Consider the following 21900-nt stretch of genomic DNA (forward strand, 5'->3'; position numbering starts at 1 on the left):
CAGTCTCTTCTCTCTGCTTATTACATGCATTCTGAGTTCAGATAATTGATGTGCAAATGTATCCTTTTCAGGCATTACATAACCTTGTTCTTCCTCCACGTTTCAAAGAAAGCCTTTCCTTTAAGAGGAACATTGCTTCTAATTAAGCAAAGCAGTCTTTAAAATGAAGGAACATGGGGCCATATGATGTTGTGATTGTTGTACAGTGTTCTGTTACATTATCTGATTTTTAAATTATAAATAGGTATTTTACACTGGTTTGGGATTTTTGTATTTGAAGAAAAATATGTATTGTGCATTGTTTTCAAATATGTAAAATAATTGAGATGCAGTACTCTACAAACGATAAGACTGAATTTAGTTTTAAGGTTTAGTTATAGGGGAAAGCAAAAGCAATATTTAATATCTGATAGTATGATATCAGATAATGTGCTGACACATTTTGTAAGTTATACTGAAGGTCTGCATCTCTGACATATTACCGATTATGAATTCCTTTTCAGGAAATTATTTTAATTTTAAAAAAGCAGTATTGGAAGCTCCACAACATTTAAAGGCTATGTTGTACATATTGTATGTTTGACACAAAGTCATAAATGAAATATCATGGCAATGTAGATTCAATTTCTTTAATAGCTTGAACTGCATGTTTTATGTTTTGCACATGATCTAATACAAACTCGCATGCATAGCAACTATGTAATATTACAAGTTTTAAATAAAAGTAACTATAAGATACTCTGCCTATTACTGGGTACTTTTGTGTCTTTTAAAATCAGGTAAAAATATCAATTGGATTTATTTTTCTCCCTGCTGTAACTGTATGTTTTGTCAGATATCCTTAAAATCAAATCTGATTTATTTCGCATTTGTAACTTGTTGTGATGGCCCAAATTAACGGCAAAGCTCAATCTAATACAGCGCATTACTCTGTCGTGTTTTTTATTTTATTTTATCATTTCATGCAGTTGATTCGGTATTCATTCAAACAAGACTACTGTACTTCTTTGCTCCCTCTCATTTTCTCTGCATACGCGCGTGTGCATGGTGATATTAAAAGGCGCAACCAGTGTGTCTTTTGTTCACCGTGTAGTCGATTTGAGAAGGGATTCTGAAGCATGGTGCAGGTGTGAACACTTCTAAAATACAACGTGCAGTATAGAAGCAGTAGGGTTTCATGTTCCATTTTCTGTTCTTATTTTATGTTTCCTCTCTGTGTCATGAGTTCAGTCTTCAATTTCTTTTTGCACAGGTATTACATAGTCATGTCCATAGAAAGGATTTTTAAAAAGCTCTTTTTGTTTTTTTTTTTCTTCTCCTAGGCTTTGTTGGCTAATTAAAGAGGCGGTTGCTAAGAGATGACGAGCACCATCATCGGGAGGCTCTGATGTGCTTTTGCTTGGACCCTCAGGGTTTTTTTCCACCAGATTTTGACCCCTTGAAAATAATAAAGTAGCATGGCAGCTTTTACAAGCACATGTGCCAACAAGGTTGCCAGGAGCACCCGTACAAAAGAGAAAGACTTGTCCAGAGAATGGACTGGTATTGGCAACCTAGAGACTGGACAGCTCGCCATGTTCGAGAAGGGACACGAGTTCTTCCAGATCTGCGATATTGAAGATAAAGGCTTCATCACTCGCAGAGACATGCAGGTACAGTGGAGCAGAAAAAAATATTTTTAAGAAAGCAAGTTATTTCCAAACTTTTTCAAAAGTGCAATAAGTGATTTGCACTTCTGTTAACTTTGGACGGAATTTAAAGTGATCTGTTAAAGTAAAGTAATCTGTTCTGTTAGATTGTAAATTGAACTGGTACTTGCCAGAATTCTTACTTCTGTTATTTTTTTAATAGAACTTACTTTATCTGTTGTTTAATAGAACTTAAGGTACGTATTGTCTGTTCTACGTCAGTTCATGGACTTGAAAAGGAATACTGGCACCATCAGCAGCTTGATCAGTTTCATCAAAAATTTGGAAATGGGATTTTAATTACAGTGCGTGTTTTGAGTAGCCATTCTTGCACCCTCTGAAATATATGGAGCTGGAAAATAAAAGAAAAATATTGGAAGCTTTACTGAACTGAACAATGTTCACGTCAATACACACTTGCTTCTGTACTTGCTGTAATTATAATCTTGAAATTGGGAAATTTAGTCTAATGTTCTGCATATCTTGAACATGTAATTGAATGCTTACTTTTCTCACTTTCTAAAAATGAGATGTTTTTAACATAAATTGTACTTGTTCCTGTGCCCAATTGACAAGACAGGGAAGCAATTCTGATATTTATCTTTACTCTTTGCACATTTTTTGAAAGTGATTTTATATATTATAATTTTAGAAGCACATACAATAATTTCTTCAGAGCATATTAAAAAGGGTTCTTGTGCTGTGCTCTATCTACGGTACAAAGACATGGTGAGCTGTTACTGTAAATATAAATATTTATTCAGCAAAATAATTTATCTATTTATGATTTTATTTAAATATTTATTATTTATTTATATAGCAAATCCAAATGATTTGCTCATTTTCCAAGTAGACTGCACAGTCTAAAAATAATACTGTAGCACTTGAAGGGTTTTCAAATATTTTATTTAGTTAAATTAACAATTACTGTCATCTTATACATTTGGTGCCCTTCTCTGAGACACCAGCAGATTCAACACAGTCACCACACAGTGCACAATTTAATCCTCAGTTTGCATACTACTAGGAAAGTACAAGAAAGACCCTTGTTGCTTTTTGTGGATTTTTGGGATTTGTATAAATGTAACATTCCTGATTTATGCCCCTAGAATAACTAGATCAGTATTTACAGCCTTCTCACCTTATCGATTTTCACTGAAACAAAAAAACAGACTTTGAAGCTCTGAATACGGCATCACACTGACCAGCTATTACTACTGTCACAGATTATGAAGACCACAGAAAAACCTCACTAAAAGTAGAACTCTCAAACTCTGCAAATGTATATTAGCCTTTGGGAATCTAAGTCATCAGCACTTTGTCAGATGTGCACAACAGTTAAATTAGTCCAATTAAGCCTTAATTTAACAAAAATGGCCCTCTTCCTGAGGTCTTGTACTGATATAATTTAATGTGACTCAAATAACATGCTGGGCTGTTGCTATCAAGGACTAGAATATACTGTAGTTTTGTTGTATTCGGAGAAATATCCCTATCAAATAAGACTTTACCAGTTTAGTGCAACCTCAAGACCTTGATTGGGAAGAGACAAAGACAACTGTGAATTCACCTGTAGGATTAATTTGCTGAAGAGAGACATGGGAATGAAATTTACATTCTGTCCACACCCACTGAAGTCCTGTCATGTCACTCTTGAATCGTGTACTTCAAGTGGAAGATTTTATTAAAGAAAACTTCAGAGTCCCCTTTGTTAATGCTTCTTTTCTGTTGACTGATGGTTGATGGACGATTGTTTAATCTGTTCAGTTATGATATTTTCTCAGTTCTAGGTAATATTTAAATCGGCTTTCATCCAGGTCACCTTTTATGATCACCTAGAGGGAACTGAGGATGAATTTGTTCCCATGTTTTTCCAGTTCATTTTTCCTATTTTGCCTCCATGGGAGCACAATTTTATTAGTAGCACTAGGCATGCAGAAATAATCATATTTGTAATTACTATAGCAGGGTGTTTACATGTGTAAGCCGACTCATAGAACACAGGTTTATGTTTGTTTTGTCTGTTCATAAAACTTTTTTTAGAACTGTTGCGGCTCATCTTTGTACTTGTTCTCATCTAGCCTTTCTGTTTTTAGTGCTAATCAGAGTCTGCATCTTGCAATATAGATCTCATAAATCTGTTATTTTGCTCTCTATGAATTATAGATGCTTTCACCCTTGCGCACTGGAAATTGTCTCTTTTCTGTTATTTTCTATTGATTTTTATGTCATCAACTGCTATCGTTTTCCCTGGATGACCTAGTCTTTACCACTTGCTTACTCCTCAATTAGTCTTTTTCAAGATAATCCATAATGTAGGTTTTGCAATACCTAATTTCTCTACAATGTTTCTAATTTTATCAACTCTTATATTAACAATGGCTTATTTTTACATCATAGACAACTCTCTAGTCTTCATTTTGGTTTATGCCTTGTAATTCAAGAGGCAAAAACACAACGTAAATTCCAAAGTTGTACATTCACAGCTCTTTGATGTTTTCATAGGTATTTCAACATGGAACACTTGAGCACTTACTTTATAAAGACCTTCAGCCATGTATCCCAGTACTAAATGCTCATCTGAAATGGGGGGGATTGAACACAACAGATTATATTGTTACTGTACATACATGTTAAGCATTTAATTTCATTAGTACACAGCAAAAAGAACTAATTTTGCTGTATAATAAACAAGAAGAAGCAATAACAGCATGAGGCCATTTCAGTGTGTGCTTGCAGAATTATTGACTTTTGTCTGTGAATGCTACCAGTCATTTGAAAAAATTTAGTTCTTCTACTCTGTCCTCTAATTGACTCTATATGGAGTTTGAGTGCTACAATCATGGAGGCAGTAGGCTTCAGACCAGAGAAGGAAAATGAACCTAGTGACTGTAGGGTACATGACCAGACACGAGCAGCCACAGAGCTTGACACAGAGCTAACTTTCTCCATGCCTTGGGAATGGCAAACTCTGGGGATTGACAGCTTGGAAGAAAACTGGTAGGAGAGACAGAGCCTCATTCTTAAATTATTTACAAACTACAGTGCCAAGTCAATGTTCAATACACTTTAAAAATCACTGCTGACAAGGTAACAAACATGTTTTGTATAACTTATTTTGAATTAGTCAGTAAACTAACTGCCAAAATGTGCTCCACAAAACTGTGCAGGATACAGAATAGTATACTAGGCAAGGACTACGTGCATATTTCTGCCTTTATTAAACACTTCCAGCGAATCCATATACAACATTTAGAGGAAATGGCTGCATCTAGTGGCAGTTCAGCTGTCATTAGAGTTCCTGTGCCACATACTGTATTGGTAGAAAATGAATACTAGATTTCTAGATACTGGATGTGTTTTGTGAATATTCATTTTTTAACCAACACGAAGACCAGAGAACTGTGTAGGATGGATGCCACCTACTTTCCCTGTGCTTTGAAGCTGCAAGATCACAAAAAGTTATTAGTGACACCCAGTGGCCCGCTTACAAGCGGTCAGTAAAAGAGGCTAGTATTAGAGTTGAGGCTGGAGTAAGGGTGCATGATTCCAGTCCTGAAGAGCCAGGGGGTCTTGTTTTCTTTCTACTTGAGCTTTAAATTACTAATTGAACTCATTATTGTCTTAATTGGACAAGCTGAAGCCTTACCTTCTCTATATGAAGCTGGAGATTTAAAGAGACCTACAAAAGCTGCTGGACAGAGGTGGGCAGGCATGGGTTAGAGTGTCATTGGTTGGTTCTGCAGATGACCTGCCTATGCTCAGATGCTCTAGGTTATGGGTTTTAGTTGCCACAGCTATCTTTACAGATCTAGAATTCTCCCTAGAGAGTACTTCTGGCTGCTCCAAAACCCTTTATTGGATGAAGAGGTAAAATAATGGATGAATGTGTGGAGCAGGTTGTGAATATAATGAATTGCTACTTCAAAGTGTCATGACTGCAAGCTTCAAAGCAAAAAAGATGTGAAAACTGTAAGGGTACTGTATTTATGTAAAGTAACCCTTAAGATATTAAAAGATTTCACCTTTTGTGAGATGTACAATATTTCTTTAATACTGCTGATACCCAAATAAAGTATACATTTTGACCTTGACTTTCAGAGTAATGTACGTAAGAAAGACTGGTACATAACGACTTATTGATATAGGAAATGATGGGTGATATGGGTTTGTGCAAACCCATAGGGTCTAAGGCTAAAAAGGAAAGCTGTGTTTCTGATGTGCAATAAGTAAAAATACAGCAGAACCAGTTATCACCTCATAAAAGACTGGGTGAATATGACTGGGATGCAAATAATACTTTTTTTGCCGAGAAACAGTGTTGGCTGTAGTATGACTCCTAGAAAGTACTTAATTCTTTTCATTTCCTCTGTTGCCTTCTGCTCTCTTCTATTGTTTGAATATCTCCTGTGGGCCTTCTCCTTCTTTCATATTTTGTACAAATTATTAATATACTAGAGCATTCAGAAACTAAATGAATGGGCCTTTGATGTGTTACTCATTCATATAAAAGAGGTTACTCAATAATGTACTGTCTTATCTGTTGTTTATGAATATGCACTTATAATTGTGGACTCCTCCACTTGCTTTAAGTATGGCTACCTTAGCATGGTTAGAATACTTAAAATTATTTTTCAAATGAATAGGGTTGGGTTTAAAGTAACCAAAGTAAAAAGATAAATTCCCATATGATAGTCTTCCATCACGATATGAATGACATTTAGAACTTTTATAAGAGCTTTTGTGCAATGAAATACTTATAAAAACAAACTGGAAAAAAAAAGGCCACAAGACAAAACAGACATACAGACAAGGAGCAATACGGAATGCCTCGCCACACTCCAGTAAAAGTATAAGATCACTTTATTGGCCATCTACAATTTCTTGTATTAGGAATTTGTCTTTTCTCATACCTCAACTTGCTCTCCATTAAACACACAGACAGGGAGAGAAGCTTGGGGTCAGAGCGCAGGGAGTAGGATTCCTCTGCCAGCCGTGGGATACGAACCGGCAACCTTCCAGCCACATGCGCAGATCCTTAGCCACAGAGCCACCGCACCACCCTAAAACTGTCACTATCACATTAAACAACACTGGTTCTTTTTGCTTAAACATGAAATTATTCTGCTGTTTTAAGTAAATCTCTTATGTTTCATAATGCCGGTCTGGAGGTTAGGGCTGTTTCTGTGTAGAACAATTTACTATCGTAAGGCATGGGGGCATTTCATAAACATGTAAAGTATGTATACATTAACACAAAATGGGCACAACAATTGGAAAGCAGGGGGAGAACACAATTCATAATGATTTGGTTCTTTTGGACTTTGCTATAATACTTAAGTGCTTTTTTTTCAAACTTTTCAGTGCAGACTTTTTAAACTAATTCTTAAGTTTATATTGATAATGTTATTTTTGAATTATTACACAGATCAAGTTAATTAATCTCTGAATTAGCTCTCATACCTGATAAGAATAATGATTTAACAAAACACTTATGCTTTCAGTCATGCATGTCTGAGACATTATTCCACAGTTAATATGTTGACTTGTTTTAATCAGGAGGAGAAGAAAAGTGTTCAACAGTTTGTAAAAAGAAGTCCTTTTTCTTTTGTGGCTTATGTTATCACATGATAAATGAGTGCGTTCTTTTTCTTTTCATTTTCTCTATACATATAAAAAACAGGAAAAAAGCTACAGATGTGAAACTATAATCCAGTCCTTCCATCCTGTTTGGTTGCCCATATCTAATGTATAAGAGAATCTCTGCATTTTCTTGAAAGATTTCAGGTATGTTGATTCCACAATATGGCCAAATAGGTTCTTCTACACTCCAACAGCCCTACAGTATGTGCACAGAAGCGACTCCTTGGCTTCTATTTGGGTCCTATGGTTTATATTTTACTGTTGGTCCTTATGATGTCAGTTAGATTCATTTCTTTGAACCTTTTGGAATTTTAAGTTCTTGAATCAAGTTCCCTAGTAGACTTTTCTTTTCCAGTCTAAAGAGATTGTTGGTTTGGCTTGTCTGTGTAGGAGATTTCTTGAAGCCTTGCAGTGTACTGTACCTAGTTTTGTTTTTATCAATTTATGAACAACATTGTCCTGTTCCATCCCTAACATTTCACCATTTTAGGATTTCTAGCTAAGTCATGAAAAAGAAATAAGTTATTGAAAAAGAAATGTAATCCTGCTTCATGTTTCCTGACAGAGCCAGTAGTTGGAAAAATGAGAAAAGCTGATGAAGAACCTTCATGCTTATGTTCTTGGGTGCTGGCAGAATCTCCTAGGTCTAGTGAAGGAAGGCTGATTATAGTGAAACTGAAGCAAATGATTGGTTACATTGCTTAAATGAGACTTAAGCTCATTTGGTAATGGAGAACACTACAAATTATAATTTCCTAATGTTTTAAGCTAGTGCTTTCAGAAACCAACAGGAAGTCTGTTAGAAAAGTGTTGTTTTTGTATTCAAGCAGTATAGGCCTGATAGTATTTTTATTTTAAATGAAAGTGAAGTGTAACAGGTCAAAAACTATTTTTACAATGTAACATGCATACATGGAACAACCATAAGTCTTTAGTAACTAAAGTATGCTATTTGAATTGTTTAATAGTGGGTGTACTGAATATGTTATCTTGAAAGAGGAAATACTTTGTTGCCATGTCAACAGGGTAGTTGATGTACTGATGTGTTTGTGACTGCATAGCCTGTTCAATATACTGTATGGTTTGAGAAATATATTAAAGTATTTTTTTAATTTCCATTTTTGGGAATAAGATAAGTTATTTTCTTTTATAGTACTTCAGCCTTTTTATGATGTTTGATAGACTAATTCAAAGGGTTGTTTTTTAGACATTTTTACAAACCATTAAAGATTTAGAGGTTATGATTCTATACATAACCATTCACTTTGACAGTAAATTACCTTTGAAAAGTTTTCAGTCAAATTATAGTTTAGTCTCGATATACTACAGCATGTCTACGGGACACCTATAGAATTGGAAATGTTCCAGAATCCACAAAAATATAGTACAGCATAAATGAAGGAATAAACAACAAAGATAAAGAACATTGTCCACAATATGGATTGAAGTTTGTGTAAAACAGTGTTCTTGATGATGAATTGTTCAGGATTTAAAGAATGTAACAGAGCAGTTGTCTCTCAGAGCTGTATGTGTCTGTTGAAGCCATCAGAGGACAGCTTAGAGAAGCTCTATACATGGGCATGCTGTAACTGGATATTTTTCAAAATATCAGGAAAAAAAATTGTACTGTTTTTTTTTACAATAATGGAAAACATAACCTGAGCTTCTGCCCTATTCTTCAGTCCCTACCAGTCAAAACAGTAGGGACTGGTAGGGACTGGTAAATTCAAGCACTGAAATGTTTTTGAAATGGTTTACTACCCATTTTGCATATGAAAAAAATTATATGTTTTTTTTAACCTAAATCTCAAGGGTCTCTCAATGAACGAGCTATGGTAGGCAACACTGCACTCCTCTCTGTGCACAGCCAAATACCAGTTTCCAAAACCAAATAACTGAGATCTCAAAAAATCCATTCTCACTCTGAAACTGTATACAACTCTTCTAGTCTCTCTGAGTCTCTTCATTAAAAAACACTTTTCCAGAAATCATCAACTTGCATTTCACAGTTCCAAAGTTCCTTGGATGGTCCATGGCTCAGTGTCCTGATATCACAAAGTTAGAAGCCCTGTTTTTCAGACTTCGTCTTCTAGCAACTGGTAAGGTGACTGAGGGCAGCATTTCAGTCCACAATGATTTCTGGGGAAAGTGGTCCAAAACAAGGATCTCCATTCTCTCTGAACTTGCTACCTTCTTACAATTAGAGGAATCTAGTGTGATTAGTTTCATTTAGAATAATAGTTTTAGAGTATTTCCCATGTGTTAAGGAAATAGATTCAGTATGGTGAAAAGTTTATCAGCCAAAAGTTAGCACATTCTTGGAGGAGATGGGAGCTCTCAGGTGGATGGAGTAACTTCAGTCACTGATTCAGGAAGAAGGAATTACAGTTTATAAAAAAGGGGAAAGCATATTAAGTAACGCATCAAAAATAAGGAATGATGGTGATTTTATTACACAAGACTTGGTCTGGCCTTAGCCCCGACTCTGTGATTCCTTATAATTTGAGTGGTTAATACAAGTATTGCAGATTCCCCTATGCCACGCTACCAGTTCTGTCCCAGAAGGTATCTTATATATTGTTCATGTATAAACTTATAAAAAAAATAAGTTTTTAAAGGGTGCTAGGTCCTCAAACATTTTCTTCTTGTTCAAGTCAGACTTGTGCTGTGTAATGTATTTATCAGTATGTCATCTTCTACACTCCATCTGTTTTTATTCCAGTGTCCAAATCTGATGTGTCTGTTGGTTTGTGTTTTAGAGACTTCATGGTGAATTACCCCTTAGTCCGGAAGAGCTAGAGAATGTGTTTGACACTCTGGATGCAGATGGGAATGGTTACCTTACCCTGGAAGAGTTCACCACCGGATTTAGTGCGTTTAAAAATATACAATGTTAACCTGTTTTTTATGCTTAGATGTTAATTGCAAAACTAAAGAGGGCTAATCACTAAAATGTATTTAAAACTGAAAGATTTTCAGTGAAGATTGATAAATCTATGACTTAGTATTTTATACTGTAATAAATCTGTGGTAATTTAATACCTATTCTGAGATTCTATTTTTATAGTACTGTATCCATGATTGATACCAGTAAATAAACAGTGCATATTAGTTTTTAGGATGTTGTGAACCATTAATCATTGGATTATGTTTTGGTCAGAAATGCCTTTTGTGTAATAGACTGCTAGCATTGGAAACATTAGATTATTTTTCACAATGTTGTATCAAATTTTGTTGATCAGTTGGGTAGCTTTCTGCACAGGAGAGTTTAGATGTATGTTGCAATGCTTTTCAGGCGAGTTCTTGTTTGGGCAGAAGATCTCTCTCGCTGAAGCAGTGCAGGAGCCAGCACAAAGTCAAGGCCAGCCAGAGTGTCTCTACCAGAGCCAGTGGGAGGAGAGACTGGAAGGAGGCGAGGATGATGAGGAGCACAATTTTTGTGTGCTTATGGAGAGTCTAGGGGCCAGTGGAATCTTTGAAGAGTAAGTTTAAATCAAGAAATCAAATAAAATATTTAATGATTATCATCAACATGTAGAATTGTCCAAATAGCTCAATTTTCATTTCATCTGACCAGAAAACAATGTTTCAGTTGTCTTTCAAAGAATTTTTGGCAAGTTTGAGTCACCTCTTTTTGTGGTTCACTCTCAGAAGAGGCTTATTCCTTTCAATTTTTCAACATACATGCATGCAGCATGGAATAGTAGTTTTTGACATTTTGTATCCTGAAAATGCCAGTGTGCATTAAAAACCATAAACTGCTGCCTTTTAAACGGTTGCCTTTCAAACCACTTGTCTTGTAGCCCTTTGCAAAATGCACTCACTCCTTCTTTGCAGGAAGGACACCACACCATCCTTCCATTTTCTAACCAATGTGTCCAGCACAGGTTCGGGTGTGACACAGGGCCATAACCCAGCAAGCAACAGGCGCAAGGCAGGGTTCACCATGGATAGGATGCCAGCCCATGTCATGGACAAATAGATTAAAAAGACAAATTAACCCTGAGAACAGAACAGATTCAAAGCAGTATAATTTATCCATAAACCACATAGTGCACTCTTTATGCATCCATAAAAGACATGCATTGAATATCTTATCTGAAACCTTTCTTACTGCTTCTGTCTGAGTTCGCTTTCTGCCCTGGATTGTTTTACAGATCCCTATACTGTACATTTTACTATGTAAGGTAAGATCTTCAGGTCTTTTCGGCCTTTTAAGAAGTCAGAACTTTGCATTCACTACCTCACACCGTTGTAGGGCAGACCAAGGGGAAAGTAATGTCCATAGACAGTGACAGTAAACTAACCTTTAAAAATCTGTTCGTGCTTGATGTCAGTTAAAGGTAAGTAGCTGCTGAAGAAGGTTTCAGATCGATTACTGCACTTTATCGATTAAAGGCAGATGTGTTCATTGTGGGTCAGATACAGGTACTTAAAATAAAGCTGCCAAATCTGATTAATGTGCATTGCCTCCATTTATTCTGTCCTTGTACAGTACGTCCTTATTCTAAGGTGATTAGAATTTTTTTTCTAGTATTGATAGATCCCACTATATCCAGAGGTCTTATTCAAAAATTTTGCTCTAGACCTTTGAGAAAACTGGGGATCGAAGATTTTGTTGTCAGATTTGGTATATTGTTGGAAAAAGTGCCAGGATGTGTAATTTGACTACATTTGTTATACACTTTAAAAAAACTCCCCTAACAACAGAACAAATACCCTCATTATACAGACGCTTAATTCCTTCTTTACAAATACCAGGCCCTTGTCTGGTTTTTCAAGCCAAATCTAATGGATTTCTTACCAAAGAGAAGAAATAATTACAAGATTTGCTTTTTTTTTGTTTTATGTACTGTATAATTAAACACTAATTCTGTTGAGTAGTTGTTAATTAACTGTTAAATAACACTAATTACAGCATATATTGCTTTTACAGTGGAGGTCATACTACCAGAACCCATTGAACTTAAGGGCTAGTTCATAGAAATACATGTAGGAGATGTATCTGAAATGCTTATATCTGCAAGTTAAATCATATATTGCACATTTAAATGTTTTCTATCGATTGCGTGGACACCTTGGTACCTACAGTACAAAGGATGTCATCTTCTGACATAATTACCATTAGTAGTTATGGTTTATTAAAATCTTTTAGAATCAAAATGAAGGGGATGGTTTGTTCCTTTTTGGATAACTGGTATTATTTTTCTTTGCTGCCCTTCCGCTTCTTAAAACACAGATAGTACTGAGAACCTTTACTGATGCTGAATGTAATACAGTATTCTGTTTCACCAAACCCTCAGAGGTACTATTTCTTAACTTCCTTGATAGGAGCAAGTTTGTTTTCAGAATGTTTGGGGTCCTGTCCTTAGCCTCCAGCTATCTATGCTACTCGGTGACACGCAGCTACAAACTGCATGTTAAATAATATGTACTATATCTGTGATGAGTGTTTTCTAAAATGTTAAATTTCATTTAATGTCACCCATATTAAGATACTGTATTTCATGGCACCAAAAAGATAGTGAATATCCCCATTACCATTTTAACATATAATAGGGAAGGCTGAGATTTTGTGACTCAAGTGGTAATTAAAAATATCTGATGAAAACTGATTAAAATATCGAAAGATCAAGTTATAAGGTTGCATGGTCTTGAACTTCACAGATTTTTTTTTTCCCCTAGCCCTTGTGAAGTGAGGAACCTTTGGACTCAGCTAAGGAGAGATGAACCCCATCTTCTGTCCAATTTCGAGGAGTTCTTATCTAGAGTGACCTTCCAGATAAAGGAGGCTAATCAAGAGAAAAGAGAGATGGAGAGTGCACTAAAGAGGTTGGTGTGCTATGCCTTATTCTTTTATGGATATGTGCAATGATGATTTTCTGTGTGGCAGATATCTTTTTTTTTTTACTTTGGAATGCCCATTTTCAATTTCACTTCTGTGCCGCAGTCACTGAAAGCTACTTATCCATAGTATCTGGCTAAAGCTCAAGTTTTTCATAAAATAAGATGGGTGTAGTCTTAATTATGATCAAAGGACAGTTATTATACTTTAATAAAGCTACTAATATATAACTTATGTTTCCCAAATGCATTATAAACGAAATGACGAGAATACTACAGAATCATTTTGTCTTAATCAATTTTCCATTCAGGTTTCCGCTGCAGTGTGTCGTGGAGAATCATAATTCAATGTCTAGCAAGGGCAACTCTTGTTCTTGTGATCTAAGTAAACATTCCAAAAGAGGAATTTGACTTTAGATGGAAACTGTTTGCCAAGTCTGAAGAAGAGTTAAACCTGATTAACACCTTCTCAGCAGTGGCAGCTTATTGTTTGCGCTGCTTTAGATTCCAGTTTGTCATACGACTTTCAAGTTCTATCATGTCAATTGCCTACAGCGCCTTCATAGTGAATGATAAATCGCAAACATCATTCTAATTATACATTAATTTTCACATAGCATTATGAGAATGAGGCGAACATTATTTTCTTTTTTTCTAAATCTTAATTCAAATATTGGATGGAATATGGTTGCATCCCCCTCTGGAGAAACTTAGTGTTTTGGGGCGGGGGGAGGGAAATGTCTTTAAGAAATGATGGGGAGAAGGCATAAGAAAAACTCCAACAGGATGTTTGGGAGTATCTTTTAGATAGTCTGTATAAAGCAGAACATAAGAAACCTGTAATTTACTACACACAATTACTGCCAGTAGTATTATAGACAATTGTGTGACAGTACAGTATATATTATATATTATAGTTTTATAGCAGTATTATGCCCAGCAGATATACCACCCTGCAACCCACTGAAGCTAAGCAGGTGTGAGTCTGGCCAGTACCTGGATGGAAGACCTCCTGGGAAAGCTAAGGTTGCTGCTGGAAGAGGTGTTAGTGGGACCTGTAGGGAGCACTCACATTGCAGTCTTTGTAAGTCCTAATGCCCCAGTACAGTGATGGAGAGACTGCACTGTATAAAAGGAATTGTCCTTCAGATGAGACATAAAACCGAGGTCCGGACTGTCTGTGGATGACAGTGTGGATGTTAACCCTGGTGTCTTGGCCAATTCTCCACCTGGCCTTTACTAATCTTGGTTTCCTAATAATCCCCACCTATGAACTGATTTCATTACTCTGTCCCCCTCCCCACTGATACAGTAGCTGCAGTGTGGTGAGTGTACTGGCGCACTTTGGGTGCTTACATCCATTTGGATGCTACACATTGGTGGTGGAGGGGAGTTCCCATTACCTGTAAAGCACTCTGAATGAAGTGTCCAGAAAAGTGCCATAGAAGTGTATGGATTATTATTACTGCACATTCATACTGGATGCTGTGCAAAAATAAAATGTTGACCCCTCCTGTTTTTTTTGTCATAAAATCAGAGCTTCTGCTAATACCATACTCAAAACCAATACATGTGCTTCTGGAGTTTTTCACTATCTTTCTGTATTTTTTTTTCAGTTTGTAGTTTACTTTTCTTATGTATCAATTAACACACATTCTTATTATACTGAAATATTTGATTGCTTTCAGGAAGATTTGAGGCGATCTAAAATTTGCTAAACTTATTTGACATGCTGCCTTTTATGCATCAGTCTATTAGTGTCGGAAACGGGGAAAAGGATTTGTTCTAGATTTTTTTTAAACCCACTATACTGTATGTTCAGACACCTGATCTAATTTTGTGGCAACATGTAATGCAAATCCTCTCACTGTAGTTAAGATTTTTATTTTATGTTTTTGTGGGTATTTTTAATTGACCAAGTTTTGTGATTAGTTGTGTTGTAACTTAATTGGAGTTTGTGAGTCCCACTCCAAAGACCTTCGATAATGTTTTCTTATAATGTTGATTATTTTTATGACCTTACAACTAGACTAACTTATATACACACTTTGCTTATTAACTTTATGCCTACTGCATATGCTTTCTACTTAGAAGGCACTCAAGGACGATGAAGATCAAATTTATCTTGATTTTGGAATCGATCTTTAAAACTTATTGTATTGAGTCTAAGACTATGGCACAAAATTATATTTTTGAAAGCTGCAACTTATTTTTGTGCATTTAAAATACATGTTACTTTAACAATAAGTGGCACATTAATAATCACTCAAAAAAAGTAAAATAATGAATTGTTTGTTCTGTCATTCATAGATAGATTCGCTACAAATTAATGATTTTAATTCACAGAAAATCAGAGGAATTTGGTCTAAATAACAACGGACCACAAAGTAATATTAAAGCATAAGTTTCTGGACTCCTGAGCAGCTCAGTCAGTAAAACAAATCCGTTGAGTCAAAGGTACTGCAGTCCAAATATCATCTGTTTTCAGCTGGTGGTTACTGGGATTTTCCAAAAATGGAGCTGGATTTGGCCAGTTTATCTTGAAATGCTGGATGGCAATCTGCAGTTCAGCGCTCTTCCAGTCAATGCTTACTTGGGTTTGACACAGTGGAAATCATAGATGGGTCTCAACATTGTTTTTAAAACTATATATTAAACTATTATACATTTTTTATTCCTACACAAAATACTGCTATTTACACTTTTCAGTTTAGAAAACTGCTATCACTTGAGTTTTCAGAAGTCATTATTTGCTCAGTTTCACGTTTCCTTATCCCTCCTGTTCTGGTCCATGAGTCATTAGCGATAAAACAGTTTTGATTAACTGTTCTAGAAATGACTTCAAAGAAAACAAAGGCAGTTTCAAACACTTAACAAAATAAAAAAAAAATAATATTCCAAATGACCATGTTTGGCAGCATGTGCAAATTTATAGTTTTAGATACTGTATTTACATTTAGTGCTGCTTTTTTCAATATTGTATACTGTAGAAGATTTGAAGTGCACAGTTTTATGAGCATGTCTACTACAGTACATTAACAGCTACAGCATACAGTCAATTTCCATGACTCATAATGGACTCCACCATAACAAGGTCTTAAAATGTACATGTATTAGTTTTTGACCTTCATGCTTTTTACAGGTACACACTGGCATTCACATTGCTGTACTGATACATGATGTTAATGTTTTGTAATGGTTTGTGGTGTAATGGCCTGCAGGTGGTCCTAATAATGAGTAGTGCATCTTCATTGTGCATTATTCTTTAAACAATAGCACTTACCTCTAAGTAAGATACTAAGGTCTGATGATTCCTTTTGATATGCAATGTTTTGCTGGCTCTGCATTTATGATTTTTCTTAATCAGTGAGTAGTTGCCACTGTCTTTTATCTGTTTTTGTACCCTTTTGGACACTTCTAACTAGTGTTGTACCCCTTGTTGCCTCATAGTGACCATGTAGAAAGGCAAGTACTAACCCAAATAAATGTCAGTGGTTAAATATTTTGCGAGCAATATGATGCAAATAAAACCCTCAGTGTATCTCTAAGTCACAAACTATTTCTACCGAATGTATATATTTTTTATTTTAAATCGAACATCCCTCTGAATTTTGTTACTGGGTCTTCTTTTGTAAAATAGGAATGTGCAAGGACTAAAATTCATTTGTATTTGTAAAAGAACCTAATAAAACCCATGTCACTTTGACCTGCTGTCTCAGTGGACTAATGAAGTATCCTACTGAAGTGCATACATTTCCTAAGGAGTGCCCACGGTTATTCACATTCTATTCATCTGGTTTCCTGTGTTACTGCAGTGTACAGATACTATGCAGAAGCTTTGTAACATACTGTGTTGAGTCTGTTTTCAGTTTAGGCATTTTATAACTTCTGACTAACAACAAATAAGGTATGGATAAAACATGTTTTGAGATACAAATATGGTATTGTAACTAAAAATATATTTAAACCATAATTGTTTAATTATCTAATTATCTAGTATCTTGTAGTAGATTGATTGATACAATATACTGTAGGTATTCATTTGTTTTCAGTGAAGTTCCTGAAAGCACTTTATGCTTCCAAATTTCCATCTTGCTCTGTCTGTGTATCACTAACATAACCGTAGTACTGTACACTAGCTGTTATTAATACCTTCATTTTAAATACAACTAAATGTAGTACAGGAGGTCCCCTTTTAATGTCCTTAATGGGGGTCGTAAAACGGGGAGGTTACATAAATCAACTTCAAGGGGGAATTTCCCATAAGAAATCAAAAATGGGGCTTAATGGGGACCAGGAGGATGTAAATATTCCAGAGGACGTTAAGTGTGACATAGTTCTCAATATGAATTAATGTATTTGAAAAGTAATAGGGACAAGAACATGACGTAAGTCTCTGTATTAACATTTTCTGTGTATGAACAGAACATTCATGCTTTCTGTGTGGCTACTGCACTGAGACATTAAGTTCAGCACTTAAATGTAATTAAGCTTTGTTTGAAACGTTTTAGTAACACTTAGTATTTGAAAATTAGCAATGAATTAGAGAAAGCTCATGTGTATGAGAGTATAATACTACATTAAATACAGTACACATGATGAATAAGGATATCTAATACTGTATGGAGTAAAATTATTTTAATTTATCTTGCAATGTAATCTGCTTGCACGTTTTGATGTTTCTCAACTTTTTTGTTAGGGTGCTTTGCTTTCAAAGGACTTAAATTCGGGGTATAGAAAAGCATTGCATAAACGTCTCAAACACCTACAGCATAAGATAAAACTGTAATGTATAATGATTTCTATATAATACAGGGATATTTTTCAATAATTTTACTAGACATATGACTTTTTTTGTTCTGGATGCCGGTTTTAGGGTGGAGTTTAAGTCTTTGGGATGTAAAGTCAGGGAATTTTTAAGCAGGGTAAAGTTAAGGGGAACCCCCTGTATATGCATTATTATACAGTAACTGCAATTGAACATGAAAAACTGGTGACAGCCTGCACCAATTTTATTTTTCCATTTTTGCTCACTGTCCAACAAAGTCCTGCATATTCTGCACAGGTGTCCTTCAATTAAGTTGGTCAAAAGTTGTCATGCTATTAGTGAGAGCAGAGGTGATGAGATTAAATATGTTGAATGTCAAAATTGGTCAAAATAAAAAATAAATCAGGAAACAATATGCCCTGCTTATCAAGTGAACAATAATTTGCCAAACAATGCCAGAAAATGTGGCATCAGTAAATTGGAGGCTGGTTAAGTCAGTCAACTGTCTGAGGTGAGTCAGTTTGCTCTCTGAGGTGTTCACAGCCAGCAGTTTTTAGCCAGATGAGACATGAGAATGAATATCAGTCCATCAATGATGGGACACATTTATGATTGATAGGAGGTCCAAATGTTAGTCTACTCTGTATATTATATAGAGTATAGGGTAATATAAAATAATGTCATCTCCATATTACTCTACCAGGCTGCACAGCTCTGTATTGATCTGTGTCCGGGTCCGGGTACCTCACTTCCAGGTTGTTCTGTGGACTCATCCTGATGAAGCAACATTACATCTGGACAGTACATTCCTTTTGTTGCTCATCGTTTCTGACAGGCTTCTTGAATATGCTACTGGCTATAGTAAGCCCCATTGAACGTTTGGAGGATAAACTGGAAATCTAGAACTCAGGAGACCACTAAACAGACATGCACTAGATCTAGATCTACAATATATGAAATAAGATGGTGTTTGGAACCTGATGCAAATCATGTGCACTTTTTACCACAGTGGCCACACCTCCTACTCACCTGTGACTTGCAGTACACAGTAGACTTGTCTTTGATCAGTACTGTTCGTGAGGAGAGTGAAATCAGCATGAATAATTAATAATGAATGTTCAATAAAATTTCAGTGCACCTTTTACAAACAGCTCGTCATTTTTTGATAGCTTGTTATGAATTTGTTAAAAGTACATGATGTTTCTTTTTTATGTTCAGTATTGTGATTTGCAGAAGAATTCTTAAAAAGCAAACCAACTTTCTGCACATCTCTGCTTACTTGTGGTCAAGAATGCATCGCTGCTCTAAACTGTTTAATCTCTGTAAAAAGCAAACTTCTAAAGCTGTTTCTAGATTATACAGAGTCTTCTATGGTAACCGTTGTACAATGTGAGGTTATAATGATAAAGACAATTTAATTTAACACTCAGCAGGTTCTAAAGAAAAAGCCAAAGTACCTAGGATGTAAAAAAGCTAATTATTTTACTTTTTATTGAATTTCTCAGATAATATCCTAGTGCCTAACCACAAATACCTAACCTAGTGGTTCCAGTGTGCAGAAATGTGTGTAATTGTCCTGAAGAATAATTTGGATTTTATTCTGATTATATTATTCCAGTACTTAAAAGTATAAATAATTTTCTTCATAAGAGAGAAAACCTTTGTTTTGAAGATTGTATATTATGAAGGGTGTATGATTTTTAAAAAAATGTTTTCTTCTAACTTTTTAATCTAGAAGAATATGGATATTGAATATTAGGACATAATATTTTCTTCCCATCTTAATAGGATTTACCCCTTTAGTTTCCTTGCACATTTTTCAGATTTGAAAAAAAAAATCAAAAGGAAAATTCTATAAACTTTTTTTGCCACAATTTATAGAAAGGCAGCAACACATGATGATGAGATCCAGCGCCTCTATGAAGAAATGGAACAACAGATTAAAAATGAAAAGGAGCGAATACTTATGCAGGTGAGAAAAGCTTCCGATTTTGTGCTTCATTTTGAGAGCTACAGTAGGATGCAATCATCATCTTTCCATTTTCAAACCACTGTATCCAGTACCGGGTCTATGTTTTCAGAGGGGCCCTGTGCAGATATTTGCCTATTTGTTTTTGTTTTTGCTTGTATTATTCCTCTGCAAGTCTGGGTTTTGAAATATGTTCCTAATGACATAATAGTACCTAAAGAAATTCCATTCTTCATATTATAATAAACACTACTTTCAACGGCACAAACCGGCACAAACGTAGCACTAACGAATGAGGTGGGTTTCATCGTTTGTGCTCCCTGTAGGGGGGCAACCTTCACAGAGCTACAGTAGCGTTTTAATTCCATGTATTTCTTGCCTATGCCCTTTAGCGTGGTTTTGATCTTCGGGTGACTGCTATCTCAGCATGTGTTCTCTGTCACTGACCAGGATTCGGAGCGCTTTCTCTCCCACAGTCAGGACCTGGAGCAGCAGCTGTCAAGAAAGGAGCTCGAGCTGGAGCAGCTGATCCAGAAGCAGAAGAGGGTAATGGCAGCACAGCCACTGCCAGAGCTGCACAAGGAAACCCTCAATGTTCAGCCTGGCACTCTGGCAGTGATTGTTCTTTTTTAATATTGCTGCTGTATTTCACAGTAGGAGTGTGGCTGTGCAGGGCTCTATCCCTGATTGCATGAGAGCTTAAGAAACGTTGCAAACAAGAGGAGGCCATTCATCCCATCTAGCCTATTTCATAGTTATAACTTAATTTATCCAAGGATTTCATCTAGCTGTTCCTTGAAAGAAACCAGGATATCAGCACAACAGTGCTGGTTGGCTTGTGCTAGACTCCAACGTCCTTTAGGGTAAAAAAAGTTTCCCCAGTTCATTTTTTAATGAGAATACTGTACTTTTATCAAGTCCCTTTGCTCCCTTCTCTCTACAAGATTTTAAAGGTTTATTTTCTTTAGCCTGTCAGTGTAGGACATTAAACCCTGGAATTTATCTTGTTTCTTATCTCTGATTCTAGAGCAGCAGGATCTTGTTTAGCATCAGTCCAAAGAAGTGCAACCAAATACATTCTAGGGCTTAAATGAATATCCTACACTGACAAGACATTACTGCCATAAGAAACAATAATAACTACCAAAGATGTGCGTTTTTCTGTTTTCAGAACTACATTGCAAAGGAGTAGAGAATCAAAATGAACATACTGTAACATCACTATATTTAAAAACTCCAAATTTATAAATATTTTAACCTATTATGACCTGTTATAGAAGGTTTAATTGAGGCAATTCCAGTATTCTAATATTGTTAGAGACAAATCAGTTATCAGTTACTAGTTATGTTGTGAGAAATTATATATGTCAAAACATTTCCACTCTTAGATTCCACTTCCTGTTAGTAATTTCTGTGTGCCATACTATTTGCATTGTTCTGGTTTGAATTTCATTTCAATTAAGTTGTGTTTTTATCTCTTTGTATGTTGGTAGCATAACAAGAAAATTTAATGCATTAAGCTGAATGTATAGCAACACCTGTTTCTAGAGAACACTAATCATGTGATGCAAATTAATAGATTTTAATGATCTCTAGCTTTCACCCTCTTAAACAGATCCACACTAGGGCTTTTAAAGCTAATCAAAATAATGTGGAATTCTGTTACTCAATTTATTATAATCCCTTTTTAATAAAGAACTCCCAGCCTGATTCTGCGTTAGAGCCATTAGTCACTTCTTTTGTATAGAATTTAAAACTCCTTGGCACCTCTTAATTATTCTTATTGCTAATGAGCTCTGCATCCTTCCCCATTGACAACATGGTTTCTTCACAAAAAGAATCTCTCCTAGATAGGGCAGGCTAATCAAACTGTCGGTAGCTCAAGGTCACATTGTGTTCTTTGCATTTCTTTGATGAATGAGGATTTAAGTCCTTATTCCCATTTTTAACACATAAACAAAGTTAGCCAACTACATCAGAATTGAAAA

The 21900-nt window shown here is 35.6% G+C and overlaps 1 protein-coding gene across 5 annotated transcripts in view; it reads left to right on the top strand.

The window, feature by feature from the left end:
- The window catches only part of cracr2aa (calcium release activated channel regulator 2Aa), a 61884-nt gene that overhangs the window by 11649 nt on the left and 28335 nt on the right, over window positions 1-21900 (top strand). For all 5 annotated transcript variants that reach the window (XM_015353145.2, XM_015353147.2, XM_069192159.1 and 2 more), the window contains 6 exons: window positions 1323-1652; window positions 10091-10202; window positions 10627-10813; window positions 13017-13163; window positions 19825-19915; window positions 20363-20458. In XM_015353145.2, coding sequence (XP_015208631.1) covers window positions 1458-1652; window positions 10091-10202; window positions 10627-10813; window positions 13017-13163; window positions 19825-19915; window positions 20363-20458 — 828 coding nt within the window. In that variant the 5' untranslated portion in view covers window positions 1323-1457. The remainder of the gene's footprint in view (window positions 1-1322; window positions 1653-10090; window positions 10203-10626; window positions 10814-13016; window positions 13164-19824; window positions 19916-20362; window positions 20459-21900) is intronic.

This window comes from Lepisosteus oculatus, chromosome 7 (genome assembly GCF_040954835.1).
Source record: "Lepisosteus oculatus isolate fLepOcu1 chromosome 7, fLepOcu1.hap2, whole genome shotgun sequence".
Taxonomy (NCBI): domain Eukaryota; kingdom Metazoa; phylum Chordata; class Actinopteri; order Semionotiformes; family Lepisosteidae; genus Lepisosteus; species Lepisosteus oculatus.